Source organism: Podarcis erhardii (assembly GCF_964252035.2).
Source record: "Podarcis erhardii genome assembly, chromosome: 2".
Classification (NCBI taxonomy): domain Eukaryota; kingdom Metazoa; phylum Chordata; class Lepidosauria; order Squamata; family Lacertidae; genus Podarcis; species Podarcis erhardii.
The window spans coordinates 43,822,041-43,838,874 of NC_138498.1; the positions used below are offsets into that span (position 1 = coordinate 43,822,041).

Here is a 16,834-nt window from a genome sequence, read left to right on the forward strand (position 1 = left end):
GTGATATTAAGTTCTATACCTGTTTCTGGTCCAGCTTCCTTTCCTCCTTGTTGGAAAAGTGCTGCCTAGAATTCAAGATAATGCGTCTTTCTATAGGCTTGCCTGTCCTTTTCCATTTCCTTCTTTTCACCTTGTGCCCCCTCCATTTCTAGGTCCATACCTTGGGCGACTGACCCTCACTGCTGACTGGCCACATCTCCCTCATGCCGCTTGGACTAGGCCGACGGAAGAAGGCCCCACCGCTGGTGGAGAATGAGGAAGCCGAGCCCATTCGCAGTGGCCTGGGCGGGCTGGGGGTAGGCAGCGTTGGTGTGGTTGGTGGGGCACTTCAGCCTGGCCTCCCCCCACCCCCTGCCAGTCTCCGCCCTCGACTTGTGTTCCACACCCAGCTGGCCCACGGAAGCCCCACTGGCCGGATCGAGGGCTTTACCAATGTCAAAGAACTGTATAGTAAAATTGCTGAGGCCTTTAAAATCTCACCAGCCGAGGTAGGTATAATCATCATGTTTTCAGGCCCATTTAGTGTTGGAGATGGCATGGCTAACTCAGCTTGGGTGGAGCAGGTGCCAGGGTCAACCACAGTTTGGATTGCATAGCTGTATTTAAGTAAATATCTGGGAGCTTATGCTGCAAGTCTGTCGCCAAAAGCTTCCAGGTCTCTTACCTCTAGAACTGAAGGAGCAGACCCCACTGGTGCACTTTGAGTAGTATCTCTAAAAGCAGTTAGGATGCCTGTAACGTCAAGTGCTCATGCCTCCTTTCCCATTATCTAGGTGATGTTCTGCACCTTAAATACCCACAAAGTGGACATGGAGAAACTGTTGGGTGGCCAGATTGGCCTAGAGGATTTCATCTTCGCCCACACAAAGGGCCAGAGGAAGGAGGTTGAGGTGTTCAAATCTGAGGAAGCCCTGGGCCTGACCATCACAGACAACGGAGCCGGCTATGCTTTTATCAAGGTATCTTTGGGTAGGCTCAGCTTGTGCTGCTCTCCTACTGAATTCTTGCTGCTGTTGAAGGAGGGTGTATGGGCCTTCCATTTTGTGGGTGTGGTTTTTTGTTTTTTGTTTGGTCCACTGTGTTGCTTCCATTGTTCTTTCTAATCTATCAGCTTCAGGGAGGCTGTTTTATCTTTCAGAGGTTTCTACCCAAGAGGCCACTAAGCCCAGTGCTTACCCTAATCCTCATACTGTGAGCTACGAATCTTCCCTGATCTGAACCTTTCTGGGAGCTAATGTGTCTTACAGGAGCTAGGGAGTCCAACCCACCCATTCCTAACAATTACCCTTTTTTCCTTCCCACTCTGGCTGAGAATGTATTATTTTACTGTACCAAGTGATTGTATAATGCACAAGGCTCCCTAACACACCTGCTGGCCTTTTCTACATGAAACATGATAACCAGGTTATCTTCTAGGGTCTGAACAAAAAAATCCTGATAAACCAAGTAGTCTAGAAATGCTAAGCATTTGGGGTGGGGGTTTTTAAGGAAAAAAAGATGACCACAGAGCCTAGGGCTTGCCAATCAGAAGGTCAGTGGTTCGAGTCCCCGCGACGGGGTAAGCTCCCATTGTTCAGTCCCAGCTCCTGCCCACCTAGCAGTTCGAAAGCACATCAAAGTGCAAGTAGATAAATAGGTACCGCTCCGGCGGAAAGGTAAACAGCGTTTCCGTGTGCTGCTCTGGTTTGCCAGAAGCGGCTTAATCATGCTGGCCACATGACCCAGAAGCTGTCTGCAGACAAACACCGGCTCCCTTGGCCTATAGAGCAAGATGAGCGCGCAACCCCAGAGTCATTCGCGACTGGACCTAACAGTCAGGGGTACCTTTACCTAAGAAGGATATGATACAGAGATTTTTAGTTATATAAAAGTTTGAGGAAGCAGATAAGAATTTCTTTTATAGATGCTTTGGGGCACCCAGTTAAATTAATTGTAAGTAGATTTAAGTGAGAGAAGAAAATGATACAGATCATTCATTCAGTTTGCTGTCACAAGATAGGCTGATGGCCACTGACTTGGATGGCTTTAAAATGAGATAGGACAACCCAAGTCTATTAGCCACAATAGCAAAATGGAACCTCCAGTTACTGAGGCAGTGTATCCTTGAATATCAGTTGATGGAGCTAACAGAGGTTTATTACTATTATAGTTGGAAAAGAAGTTGTACTAGCTAAATCTTTGCTCTTGTCCAGCATTTGTGTTCTTACTTTCTTTAAAGTCTGTGCTAAAATTATTTGAGTAATAAGATAAGAAACCATAAATTCTGCTATGTGGAAATATATTCAATCTAACTGAATTAATGTACTTATTTACATAGTGGACAAGTTAGCACATAATGCTTATGGTTTATAAAAGCATGGATTAGCATTATGCGTGAATCCTGCTCAGTGGCTTAACAGTAGTTCATTTACTGCCAACATACCATGAGCTAGGTGAAACTATAGTTGGTTTGGTTTGGTTTGGTTTGGTTTGGTTTGGTTTGGTTTGGTTTGGTTTGGTTTGGTTTGCAAACCTTAGTTCGCTGTTACTTTTTTAAAAAAATAATAATTCAGTTTTCAAAAATTTACAAACAGCCACACTACAGACATATACATCCAATACAATTACATAATTGACTCTCTCTCCCCCCCATTTGTGGTTTCTTAATTTTAGTTTTTTACACTGCATTTTCTACTTTATTCCATTTTTATGATAATCTTCTGGTTTTTTTTCAATAATATTTTTAACTGCTTGTTTTAAGTTAATCCTACAAATGAACTTACTTGCATACCTATATTTTTCAAATATTCAACAAATTTTCCCCAGTACTACAGAATACAGAAGCGTGTCCACCTGACTACACTAACCCAACCCCACTCCATTTTCTAACTACCAGTAGAATAGTTATTCTGTTCTTCCTTCTTTAAAAGTGCATGTGGTGTTGTTGCTGTTTTTGTGTGTGTGTGATTCCTCAGATTCTGCAGGAATATTGGATTCCACTTTTCAGGTTATATGTTCCTAGACGCTTGGAACAGAGCTATACCTCTGATGTATAAAGAGCCTCAATCCTCTTTATACCCTTGCTTATGTTCCCTTCATACAGTTGGTTCATAAACTAGGGATTAGCTAGTTACATTCTGGAAAATACTGGAGCCTGCTCTACTTTCACAGTTCTGAGCAGGTGCAAGAGCATGAGATTGCAACACTCATTCTCTCCTGGAGTAGATAAGTTTAGACCACCTGCCACATGGCCCTGTTCCAGCTTTCTTGCGGAAAATAAGTTGTGGCACTGCTTGAGATGGGTGTTTTGTCCTGGAGTGGTTGGAACTTCCTGGGAGCATCACAACCTGTGCTTTCTGAAGGAGGTGTAAAGGAGCTGTAAGACTAGTGGCAGTTTGGTATCTTTGGATAGAGAAGGAAATATTCACGTGGCATTGGGCAGAGCTGCCACAGTACCTGCTGTGTAGTTAATAAACAGTTGCTGTCTCCACCCAGGGTTCATCAGCTTCTCAGTCCTGGAGGAAGTGACTGTGTATTATCACAGGATGATCTGAGGGAGTCTCTGCCCTTTTAAAAACAGCACAACACTGCAGTGTTTGTTTTTAATGTGAAAGTTTGCTGTTGCAGTTCTTTAAGCAGCTTTAAAACAGAAATTTGTTCACCATTACCTAAATACCCTGTGAAACAGTATTCAGAACCTCTCCAGGCCAGTACTGGCCTGCTTTGGTTTCTGTTCTCCTTAGCAATACTCTCCCTTGTTCTGGTCTCCTCCCCTTTTTCTACTTCTCTTCAGGAGGCTACACTTCCTGATAGGTTCCTTGTATCATAAATCACGTGTAACCTCTCTCCATGCTTAATCCAGAGTGATTCTGCTGCACACTTCCACATGCAGTACAAACATGCACAGGCAACGTCTCACACTAGGTTTGTAGTTCTGGGCATTCTCTACTCTTGCAAGGCAAAACCTACAAGGAAAGGAATGCTTCCACCCTCTTGCAGTGCAATACAGGCAGTCTGTCTAGGAACCATGGATCAGGGAAGAGAAAGACTCAGGGTGCTTATTACTTGCAGGTTTGTGTGAAGAAGGCTCTTATTCCTTGGACTTGATGTGTGGGTTATTTGGTGATCCAGAAGCACTATTCCTTTTTCTAAACTGCTTCCAGAAGTATAACTTTGCTTGGTGAGGTGGGGTTATACCTCCTTCCAAGGTATTTGACAATTGCTTCTGCTGGAAACAGGATGCCAGACTGGTTAGGCTACTGTTTGCATCCACCATGAGTCAATTAAATATATAAGTGTAATTATGAGTCACAATCCTCAGGGAAAAAAGCTGCAGGTTCAGCACTGGAGCAGAATGGAGCAGGGTGAGCATTGAATGTACATAGTTTAGTGCTGTGGTGGATCCCAAGGCTGAAAGGTCGTGAGACAGGGGAGTTAAAACATGCTGAACACAAAGTTGGGCTTCTTACTCCTCAGAGGTACATGGTCTTCTCTACTTGGAGGCCTGACAGTGGAGATTTTCCCACATGCTTAAAAGGCACATGATGCATGTGGCAAAATACTCACCAAGGAATTGGTCTTGGCACACTAGTTGTCTGGTCATAACCAGGTGTTAAAAAAACATCAATGAAAATGATTCTTCCATTGGCTTGCTTTATTATGAGCTTCACTCTTTCTCTCACCAACTTGCTTCCTTCCCTGTAGAAATGCTGACAGTTGTCCATCATAAAGGTATGATTGTGAAGCTAGAATGGATGGGTGAACCTTGGTCAGCTTAGAATTAGAGCCTGCCTCTATTGCCGTATAGTTTGTTTCTTGATTTCTGGACACAATGTCTTCTTGAGGTGGGAAGTGTCAGGAAATGGTTGGGTCTGTATTTGCATCTTGACTGTTCCCATCTGTTGTTGGCAGAGAATCAAGGAAGGGAGTGTTATTGACCGGATCCAAGTCATCAACGTGGGGGACATGATCGAGTCTATCAATGGACAGAGTCTTATCGGCTGCCGGCATTATGAGGTCGCCAAAATGCTCAAGGACCTGCCCAAAGGCCGCACTTTCACACTGAAGCTTACTGAGCCTCGGAAGGCTTTTGGTAAGTGTATTCTGCACACTCTGAATTGCTGGGAAGTATGGGAGTTGGCAGCCTGCTGTTTCTCAAAGCAACCGTAGCTGAACTTTATTTTCACAAGACTAGAGGTAATTGAGGTGGCTTTTGCCCTCTTTTAGACTCTGCCCTTCTGGTTACTGATAGGAGATTCAGTTAGTCCCGGGGGCATGTTTCCATTACAAGCCAATCCACAAGTTAAAGGGGAGGTAAAACTAGGGACTCCATAATTGCTGGAGGAAAATCTGTGCCTTCCTTGCTTGAGGACAGCAATTTCTTAGACTGCCTCTCAGTTATAATAACCTGGGGCGGGACATCTTTTTTGCTCAAGGGCCGCAACATTCCCTCTTGACCAACCCTCTGTACACCAGCCATGGGCATCACCATCCCACAGACTGTTGCATGTAATCTTCCATGCATGCAGTGCTCAAGCAAAATGTCAAGGGTACTTCAGCTAACCTGTTGATGTCTTACTTTACAATAAGGTGGCAGGTGCAGATTAGGCATAGAAAATGAAGGTGCAAGCTAATATCTGGCTTTGCCCTCAGTATTGCATCAAGTTAAAAATAATTTGATTACCTTTGTACTGGAGCTTTAAAGCCAATTTCCATATCAGATTCCCAGCCAAAAGTAAGGGTATATCTGACTTCGTTTTCAAGAGCACAGCATGAATAACATTTGTACACTTTGGCTAATGACACAGACTTGTCTTTTGGCTTTCCCTGTGGCAATCAGTGATTCTTTCAGTGGCATACATTCCAAACACTTTCTTCAGGAACTCACACATTGGAGTAGGAAACAGGATCTAAGTTTCTACGATGCACACGTTTAAGAGTAGAAAATTCATCAAAGAGAACCTCTGGTTTCTGTGCACCTTTTATAGGCAGGTTTATAGACTCTTCCTCTAAGGAAGAAGTGTTTTAATACTTGGCAACCACCTGGTGTAATAGGAGAAGGTTGACAAAGGGTGTGTTTGAATTCTCTACTTGCAGCAGGCTGGTTTCCTGTTAGCTTCTAAACTGAACTTTGAGCAAAACATGGTTTACATTTTGCTCATGACATGCAAGACAAAATTGTAAGTTTTGCACCCAATACAGACACACAGATAGTTTCCATGATGTGTATGAGCTTAGCTGAGGGAAACATTGAACCTTTCTTCTACTCAAAATGCAGTTTGTTTGTGTCAAAGAATTAGCGAAGAGGATGGCCTCTGTTTCAGTTGGGAGCAGACTCACCTGAGCTTAGAATTAAGGGAAGTTTGCCCTCTTGCAGTGTGTGCTATTTTTGAAGGTGTACTCTATGTCTGTCTTCAACTTCCTGAGGACCTTTTTAAAAGAAAAAAGGGATAAAAGCAATTTTCTATTTCTTATGGATGGGTGGCTATTCTCAATAATGTGTGGATCACACCTGCTGAAATCTAAATCAAGATAGGTGGCAGAATAAGATTTTGAGTAGCTGGAGAGGACTTTGATGCCCTGCCTCCTCTTCCTCCTCCTCTTCTCTCTTCTCTCTTCCTCCTCTCCCCATCCCCTGCCACTCCAAATGACTATCAAATCCAGAATACATTGTGCAAGATTGCATTATTTATACAGCCCATTTTTCTTGCCAAAGAATTTAAATTGTGTGCATGCAGAATTATTTTTCAAGTGCTGTGAGTGCATACAGCCCAGAAAATAAGTTTATTTATTTAATATATTTTTTATTAAATTTTCAAATTTTACATTTCAAATTAAACATCTTTTATTATACCATGCATTCATTGACTTCTCTCTCTCTCTCTCTCTCTCTCTCTCTCTCTCTCTCTCCCCCTCCTTCCAAGGGTCATTTAACACCATTCCTGCATATTTTGAGCTATCCATCTAATTCTATTTTCCTCTCTTACATTATTTCAATATATATTATACTGTTGAATTTACTGTAATACTGCCAGTGTTTTCAACTGTGCACAATTGTTTTCAATATACTCGACAAAAATTTTCCACTCGTCTTTAAATACCTGTTCTTCGTGCTCCCTAACTGCATATTCTATCATCATAAGTTGCTAGTCCTCCTTGCTAAGGACCTCCCTCAGTTTCCATTTTGGGGCTAGCAAAATCCGAGCCACTGTTGTTACATATATAAATATTTTTTTCCTGACTCTTGGAAACCTCTGTCTGAACAATTCCTAAGAGAAATGCTTCTGTTTCGGGGGGGGGGGGGGAGTTGTTTTGAACATTTTTTTATCTCATTGTATATCATTTCCCAATATACTTTTAACTTTTTTGCTTGCCCACCACATATGGAAAAAAAGTTCCTTCTCCTTCTTTACATTTCCAACACAAATCAGATTCTGCATTATACATCTTAGCCCATCTACTCAGAGTTAAATACCATCTATGGATCATTTTCATATAGTTCTCTTTCAGTGTGTAGCATGCAGTAAATTTCAAATCATTCTTCCAAAGTTTCTCCCAGAGGTTTAGTTTTATATTGTACCCTATATATCCATTGCCCAATGGGTCATTGACGCTTTAACCACCTCGTCTTTTGTTTCCCACTCCAATAATAATTTATACATTCTAGATAGTAGTTTTTCCTTATTCAGCAATAACTCTCTTTCAAATTGTGAGCTTTCGTCCAAAAAGCCATTTTTCTTATTTGATGATATTGTACTGTAACCCAATCAGTAACTTGGCTCCTTACTTCTTCCATTGGTTTCAATCTGGGTTCTCGCCCCGAAAATTCCAACAAGTCTCAAAAGGACTCCCACCGTCTATCCATATTTATTGTCTTAATTGTAATTGCTTTGGTTGGCGATAACCATAAGGGTGTTTTTCTTTCCAACAAATTTTTACATTTCTCCCAGACTCTATACAAATTTCTCCCAATGACATGGTTCATGAAACTTTTATATATTTTGGCTTTCCCATCCCAGAGACATACATGCCAGCCAAATTTCATATTGTGAAACAAGATAACGATAAGAAAAGAAGTTTATGGCACTGGTTGACAGTTGTGCTGTAACGCAGCCAACAGATGTCGCTGGTGCTACAGCACCAGCCTTGCATGGTCTTCAGCAGACTGAACATCCTATTTTTGTAGAAAGGACTCTTATTCAAATTAGCTGTGGCCTCATGCCCAGGCAGTTGTTTGTAATTGACCTAATTTGCACATTGGTTTCATGAGCATGGTGAAGGTTCAAGCCACAGCTGAGACATAAATTGCACTGATTCTGTGCACTGATTTTGTATTAACAAAACAAAACATGGGATACTTTTCAGTAAAGTTCTTCAGAAAATGAGTAAGTTTGGGCTTCATATTACCTGCCTCCTTTCATCTTTACTTATCTTGAGCAACTACTGTTTTCAAATATCTCTTCCAACTATATTATTATTTATTAGGCTTATATCTTCAAATCCCTCCCAAAGGAACCCAGGGTGGCAAATAAAAAATAGTTTTAAACAATCACCTACTCTCGCAGCTCATAATTTCAGGGTTGACACTATCTTTTAGTCATAAAATGCCTGCGTAAAAAGGAACGTTTCTAAAATTCCTCCTGAAAATTAATAATGAAGGAGGCAGGTGACCTTCCTAGGGAGAGCATTCCACAAATGAGGAACCACCACTGAGAAGGCCCAATTATGAGTCTCTGCCAATCCCCACTGGTGACACTGTCGATCGTAGTCTCAATATGGTTGATAATTGAAGGTGCTTTTTTTAGGTACTTGGGTCCCAAGCTGTTTAAGGCTTTGAATGCTAGTATGTTAGACCTGGTAGTTCACACACAGCCCCATGGTCCCATCAAGCTAACCCACTTACCAACCCGATAGCCATGTTCTGCATGAGCTGCAGCCTCCAGATCATCTTCAGGGGCTGCCCCACATAGAGCTTATTGCAGTAGTCAAGCAGTTGGTCACTAAAAATGGATATCTGCAGTTTTTAGGATTCTAACAAGCTTGCACAAATGTGGCACAGGAGCTTCATTAAGCACCTGCACCATATAATTTACATTATGGTTGAGGGAGTTTTCACATGTGCAGTTCTGGGATTTGGAATGTGCTGGCAAAACCTGGATATACATTTAGTTTAAAATCTCTCTCACATGCATTAACAAAATATATACTGCACACAAGTAACTTCGGTATTGGGAGAAAATCCCTGGAGAGGCAGCTCTCGTTTGAAATTGTAGTGCTGCAGTCTTCTCTCGCCAGCAGAGGTCAGGGTGGCACCAGTTCAATAGAATTCTCTACCCTGAGCCAAATCTCTGCTGGGTGGAAAAAACTCTTTTTACACATCCTCTTCCTAGGCAAGCAGAGAGGGTGGCCCTTGCCATGTAGTAAGGTGGAATAGCTAGCTTTGGGAGAGCAGGACTGGTATCTGAATGGAGCAGCAATTTTTCTCAGTGTTGGCTCAAGTGAGCGCAGAGAGGGTGGGTTTCCCTTCTCTATCCAGAAGCTTTGCTAGGTCTCTAGAGGAGGGATCCTGCACTTAGTCAGTATAAAATGGGAAGGTTATCCATGATGGGGAGGGAGAAACAGGATAGCTTTAAGTGACCCAGAGGAGAACTGAGGAAGTGAGAGGTTTGTGGAGCCAAACTTGGGGCTGGACTTCCCTGACCCTTGAAAGAAGATGGGCAGGAAGCTCCATGTCGAATACACAAAGCTCAGTTTTTCATTTTATCTCCTGCATGGCGAAGACTCCTGCTCTTAACAACTGTGTTCTGGGTAGGATCCAGCTCCCTTTTGGTCAGAGCCTTGTGCTGTCATTATATTCCTCTGTGGCTGGTGCATTAGGCTGGTTGCCATACAGGATGTCTTTGAATCCTGGTACTAAGTAACCTTCCTGCGCCTGTAGTGTTCTACTTAGCAGAGAGAGCCTAAGATCACATTGCTGGGTAATAACCGCACCTTGGAGTTCTGTGTCTGTGGTGCATCCGCTATGCTTAATGCTTCTTTGTGTTACCCAGAATAGGTCACGAGCAGTTCCAGTTTCTAAATGCATTGCAACCCCTGCTGTGTTTGCAGCACAGCTTATCCATCATTTCAGTCTGCCTCTGCCACTGCAAGTTTCTTCCTCCTTGAGTGACTCACCAGACAGTTCTGGGAAGGATGATTTTCCACTTTCCAAGTTATTCCTTCCTTGGCTGTGGCTGTTGTGTGTGTGTTTGTTCTTCACTTTCATCTCCTCTGCTGGATTAATATTTGTTAGTGCTTCAGGAATGGTCGCACTGATTCCCTCCTCTCCATCATGCATTACTTGGATGTGAATGATGTTCTTTGCTAAGCTGGCTGGCCAGCGGGGGGTGAGGAGAAGAAACACAGAGAAAGAGAGAAACAGAATTAGCACTTTTCCAGTAGAACAATTTTTCCTGTTAATTTTTGGAACCACCAAGTCATCCCAAAATGGGGTTCCATTTATTGCCTAGACACTGGATCATTTTGAAAGCAACCAATGTTGCTCTTTAACCTGCACAGGTATTTTGCAGGTTAGGAGAGCTGAGCTGTGGAATGATTCATTGGTTCCAGAAACAGGGCTTTTGCTTTTGGGATTTGCCAGTGAGACAGCAACTTGGTTCCAACAACTTGGAACCATAGCGAACAAACCGGTTCTTCTTCCCAGTAAGCCTTGGTGCAAGCCAATACTTGCATAGTCCCTAAAAGAGCCTCATTTGAATGTCTGTTAGCCCCTCTCTCAGTCTGCCTTAGGACAGTGACATTTTATTTTCCTCTTCTTTCTTGCTTTGCTGACAGTTTAGATGAAGAATTTATGGAGAACTAGAAAATTTGACTGCTATCTTGTGACACTTTGCTTGGCCTAATAAAGGTATTGCCTTAATAAGGATTTTGGAATTTTTCTTCAGTACAGCATTGCTACCTATACTTCTTCGGAGAGAGATATCAGTTACCATTTGAACTCATTTTGTTGTCTGCCTTCACATAACTGTATGAGTTAGAGCATAAACTCTTTGACAACCAGCCACATGTCCAGAAAATATATATTTTACAATAATAACACCAAAGTATTTTTGCTGCAGATAATAAACCGACAGCAAAGTTACTGTCAAGATGGCCTAATAGTATGAATAAGCTCCAGCAAAATTTCATATCCTGACATCTTTATAACTTTCCCCCTAATACTTCTGGGATCTACTTGTTTTGAATTTAATGTTGTAAGAGAAATAAACAGGCCACTGACTAGCATTTTGATGTAAAAATAAAATGGCCATTAAAAAAATTATCCAGGTGCCAATTTTTGATGCAGTCGAATGTGTTAGCTGGACCCTTGGTTATGGCTTTGTCTACATTGTGGAATTTTTCATTTCTCTACCAGTATGTGGGACTATACAGTCCTCATGGGCCCACCCTGAAGCAGAGGTCTCTTTCCCAGAAATCCACAAGTGTTCTTTCCACTCATGCCGTAAACCGATTTGAGCTATTGCCTGCTAACTGCCAGGTTCCATCCTTAAACACTTTCATCAATCTCACATCACATATTTGTTTAGACATTGACCCTTTATGTTGGAGCAATGAAAGAATCTCCTGGAGCTGCACTTCCCTTGCTATTTATCTTTCTAGTTGGTCTTTTTGGTAAAGGCCAATTACTGCAGTCCTCTTGCTATAACAGAGATATGATGGAGGGGGCACTGCTAGAATTGTCCCTAGGCGAATAAAATGGGGGTTCAGGGTGAACAGTCTTAGTCTTGGGAAATCAATACTTTCTCTCCATGCCCTCGTTCTGTGTGTGCACTTTGGTCCTACTGCTTTTCTGTTCCTTTTCATTGGTATTTTAGCTGGCTGTTTAATGCACGGTCTACATTGATGGGCTCCTCTGAATTGCTGTGTGTGTGTCCCCACCCCACCCCTTTCAGATTAGCTATTTCACTGGCTCTCATTGCTCTTCAGAATGAAGGTGATGAAAAAGTTGTTGATGTCTGGACACCTAGCCAAGTCTAAAGGCAGGGGCCAGCCAAGAATACTATGAGGCTTTGTCGCCCAGTTAGGGTTGTATCATTCCTTGGAATGTCCCCACAATGGAGCTGAAAGGGCAGAGGCAGGAAACCTACAAAGAACAGGGCCAGGAACATCTGGGGATAGTACCCAGCCTCTGGCCAAACACATGTCCCTGCCAGACCAGATAGAACAACCGAGCATTTTATGTGTACTGCTTCTGTCTATGCATTCCCAGCTCTGCCGTAGGGAGCTGTAAGCAGACTCTCAGCAGTTGAGGAGGCCCATGTAGGGTCTGTGTATAACCTCATGCTGGCTGCATGAAGCAGTGGAATTGGACCTGAGTGAATGTTGTTTTTCCCTATTTTGTGTGTGTGTGTGTGTGTGTGTGTGTGTGTGTGTGTGTGTGTGTGTTAGAAACTGTTGCTTATAAATTATGGGTAGGAGAGCAGCCTGTGTAAATCCTTTGCCCTTTCCTTCCTAACCGAGAGCACCTCTTCTCTGCGGCCAATGTACTCCTTAGGAAGGGAATGCAAAGCAAGAGCTGCTGCAGCAGAGGAAAACTCATTCTCGTGTCTGTCCCCATGTGAAAGCCAGTGGGGCAGTTTGGAGACCACAGCTCCTGTGCAAGTCTGCCCTAGCATCATAAAACGCAGGGAGGCAGGATATAGAGAGAGGTCCCATTGCTAGGTCTGCATCCTGGTCTTTCCTACAGGCAGCATGTCGGTTCTCAAAGTTGGTGTTCAAGGTTAGCCTTGCCAGTTATTGTCTGTCGCGTGGCTCTTTAATTGTGCCATACGTTTGAGCTCAGCCCAAGCCCATCACAATGTCTAAGGGCAGTCTGCCGCCAAGATTACAGCCTTTTCTGATCTTAAACCTGGCACAGCCGCAGCCCATAATGTGCTAATTTGCACTTGGAGGATAGTGGAATGCTGGAGGGATCTGAGGGTGGGTGTGCTGGAGGCTTGGAGGAGCCAGGCAGCTGCTGCTGGGGATGGTGCCAGGATGTCGTGAGCAGGCAGTTGTTTTTCTCTGGATTACTGAACTCTGCAAACCCCAGCTTGCTGGACATGGGGCTCCTCTGTCCTTGTTAACTAGAGAGCGGTTGCCTAGATTGTACAATTTGTACCATGCCTCCTTGCAGCTCTGACATTGGGATTATATGATAAGGCAAAGGAGAAGGCTGACTTCACTGATGGCAGGGGCAGAGTATTGGGTTCCTCTTCGTGCAGTTTGCCAATTGATCTGTAGAGCCTATTCCCAATCAACATGTCTGTCGATACAATCAAGAAGTATAGTTTCAGAAAAGCACTATTAATCTGTCTTGCCAGTGCCACCGCCACCTTAGGGTGGCTGGGCTGATGCACCATGAGGAGCCAAGGCCACTGGAGATGAGGCACCTCAGGAAAATGCGTATCAGCCATCTGGCGTTACATGTCTTTAGCTGCCCCTGGAGAAAACTCTGGTTATAATTACAGACAACACCACAGCTGTGTGCACATAAACAAGGAAGGAGCACATGTGTGTGTTGTGGAACAACCTGGCAGGTCCTTGGGAGCAGGGTATTGAAGCACCAGATGAATCACATTGGTGTGACACAAGCACGAAGTGTGCTGATGTATGTGGCAAAAAGGGAGGAGTTACTTTCTGGAAGAGAAGAATATGGCCTGTGCAATCTCCCTCTAGTTTTAGAGAAGGATCTCAGTTTGGTGGTAGACCACAAGATATGCCTGCTTGGGCATCTCCAATGAGGGCTGGGAAGGACCCTTGTTTGCAGCCTTGGAGAACCTCCTCTCAGCCAGCCTGGATCATGGTGAAGAACCAGCAGCCTGCAATGCAGATGTTTCCAGCAAAGTCTTTGTGACCACATAGGGGTGTGTGATATTTGAGGAGTTGGTAAGAATGGCTCATTCTGCCTTGCCCATTTATGGCATTTGCCCATTTCTGTGGCCATTACGAAGAAAAAGTCCAATTAACACAAATTGGATCTTTTTATAAGCCAAATTCCTATACAAGGGAAGAGACAGAAGCATGGAGTGGAGATAGCTCAGGAGGGAGATCTACATGACTGAGTATGGCTGATCAAAAGTAGGTTTGGCTTTGGTTTTGGCTCTGCCAACATTTGGCTTTGGAATGCAGCCCCCACAAGATTACCCAAAGGCTGGCTATACAGCCTTTGACCTTAAAAAGGCTCCTTGCTCATGGTGTGGACACTTCTGAGCTAGATGGACCAACCTGCTGCCATCTGTATGTTTTGAGCTGCAGCTCCCATGGCATGAGCCCTGGCCAGTGGTCAGGGATTATGGGAATTGTAGTCCAAAACATGGTGAGCACCAATTTAGGGAAGGCTGCCATAGAGTGCTGGCCTGGCCTCTCATGCAAATCAGGAATTGCTCTACCTGTCTGGCTGATAGAAGAATGACTGCACAATCTCTCATTATGAATGCAGGCAATTATAGTGAACTATAGAAAACCTAAGTTGTTCCTTTAAAAATGAAGAGCTAGGAGCATGTAGAAGAGGTGCTAAGCTTTTGCTCCAGAGCTGCCTCTCACTGCCTCTTTTGAAATCTCTGTTTCTTACTTATTAAGTGTCTGAGTTACTGCATTGAAAGTATATGTTGCAATGGCTTCTCACATCGATAACAAAAGCGTTTCTTTCTCCTCTGGCAATTAACTAAAGTTTTCTATAGAAGTGACTATTGAAGCCTGTCCTCCAGTTGGAAAGACCCGCTCTAGCCTGGAACATGAATGTAGTCCTCATTAAATTAATGGGAGACACTCACACCCCGCTGCCCAAAGCTTGGCCATTTCTTCTTGATTATGCTTATGGAGAAGCACGTGACCACTCTCGTGCACGCATCTGCCTTATAAGCTGGCAGACTAATCGTCATGACAAAGGAAGTCAATGCCTCATCCCAGCGACATTCCTAGAATATTGTGTTCTTCCATTCCCAGCCAGGGCTTTGACCTGCCAGTTACTTTTCCAGGACCACACACTGGATTGGAGGCTGCCTCCCACCAATTAGTTGTGTTGGGCATCTGACTTCAGAGAACAAAGCAAATTTGAAAGCCTCAGCACTTGTTTTAATTCCTTTCTCAAAGCTGCCCCCGTGTCATTGCACACTTATGTTATGACAGAGATTTTAAGCAATGATTTGAACTAATATGAAGTGCTTTTTAGTTCCTTTGGGTAGGAAATCTGCATGGACTTTTGAGCTTATTCAACTAGGCCAGTGTATACCACAGAATATACAGGGGGAAAATAGCTTGGCAGAAGTTTTCCATTTCTAAGCACTGCATTCCTGCTGATAGACTCAGATAAAAAATTTTAAAAAAGTAAATCGGTTGGTATTTTGAATTGATTTTGTTATGTAAGCCTTTTTTTCAGAAACCATATATATTAATCTTATGTAGTTAGGCATTGTAGTATGAATGAATTTTGTTCTGTATTCTTTGTTTTATAGAATATATATAATAATGTTATGTTACTAAGCAAATTTAATAAAACGGGGGAAAATAGATAAACTCAGATCATATGCTGGGTTTGGGAGGGTATCGCTGCAGTTCTGTATTCTTTTGCACCATTCATCACCCTTCCATTAATTGGTTGTGAAAAAGAGTGGTACTTCCATTTCATGACAGCCTTCCCCAACCTAGTGCCCACCAGATGTCTTGGACAAAATTCCCTATTTTCCCCAGCCAGTTCAGTTGGCTAATCCTATTAAGTGCTTCATTAAAGAATCAATACTTTCCATGTCCCTCCATAAAGTGCCCTGAGTTAATGTCATCAGATTAACACATCTGCCATAGACCCTCTGTTCATGTAGTTCCACACAATGTTCTGTAGGCAAAAATGCAAAGTGTCTGAGATAAAATATTATCTTGTGCATTTCCACTGTAAACTATACAGAAAGGGCCCGCTATATGCAGTGGCCTTCCTGTTACTGCTTGTAAGTGGCAAGAGTGCTTTGGATAATGTTGCTGATTTAAGGAAAAGGCTCCTGCGGCTACAGTCTGCTTGGAGGTTAGAGAATAAGTTTACAAGCAGTATGAACATAAGCTACAGGGAAGGAAGCATCCAGATCAGCAACAGGCGAGACAGTTGCAGCTGTGAAAAGAACTGCTCAGTCAGCCAAACCTCCTTATCAGGTACTCGATGAACCACCACAAACCAGTGATGGCAACAGGGGCCCAAAGCAATTGCAGAAGTCGGGAAATGGCAAGGAGATTAGGACATTGTGGCTGATGGTTTCATCACCCTCATGCACTGTTCAGAGGAAGTGAGCAAAGACTGCTTTCTCAAGCTTGCAGAATTTGTACAAAACCTTCCCAGAGGTAAAATACTGGCAGGGAAAGAAATGCCCATCCTGTTTGTACTGCAGTTGGATGCACAGGGTGGGAGCCACCTAACAGGTCCCATCAGCAGAAGCCCTGTGCTAGAACTTCGGCTTGGCAGAGGGGCTTTCCCCTCTCTTCTCCCCACATAGCCTCTTCAGTTGGCTTGAGAAGGAGGTCAGGAGAACCCCCAGAACTGTGTGTAGGGGGAGGAGAGGAGGGACTCATTCCACTTGCCAGCTGTGATGCTTGTGCCAATGATCAGCTCAGTGGAGTGCTGAATTCTTCCACAGTGTCCACTGCAGGCTGCTGAGGGACTGGAGCTGAGGGTGTGTGAGAGAAAGACAGGTGACCGCCTTGCGGTTTTCCTTTCCATGTTTCCAAGTATAATGTGAAGAGAACAGTCTGTATTTTGGATTAGGAGCTCACAGATCTCCTCGTAGGAACTTGTAGAACTTGTGCCCCTCTGCCTGCTGCTGCCCTGCAATCC

The 16,834-nt window shown here is 43.5% G+C and overlaps 1 protein-coding gene across 3 annotated transcripts in view; it reads left to right on the forward strand.

Moving 5' to 3' along the window:
* The window catches only part of GIPC1 (GIPC PDZ domain containing family member 1), a 29,627-nt gene that overhangs the window by 8,666 nt on the left and 4,127 nt on the right, over positions 1 to 16,834 (forward strand). For all 3 annotated transcript variants that reach the window (XM_081850583.1, XM_081850581.1, XM_081850582.1), the window contains 3 exons: positions 153 to 488; positions 774 to 959; positions 4,891 to 5,071. In XM_081850583.1, the coding sequence (XP_081706709.1) occupies positions 204 to 488; positions 774 to 959; positions 4,891 to 5,071 (652 nt within the window). In that variant the 5' untranslated portion in view covers positions 153 to 203. The remainder of the gene's footprint in view (positions 1 to 152; positions 489 to 773; positions 960 to 4,890; positions 5,072 to 16,834) is intronic.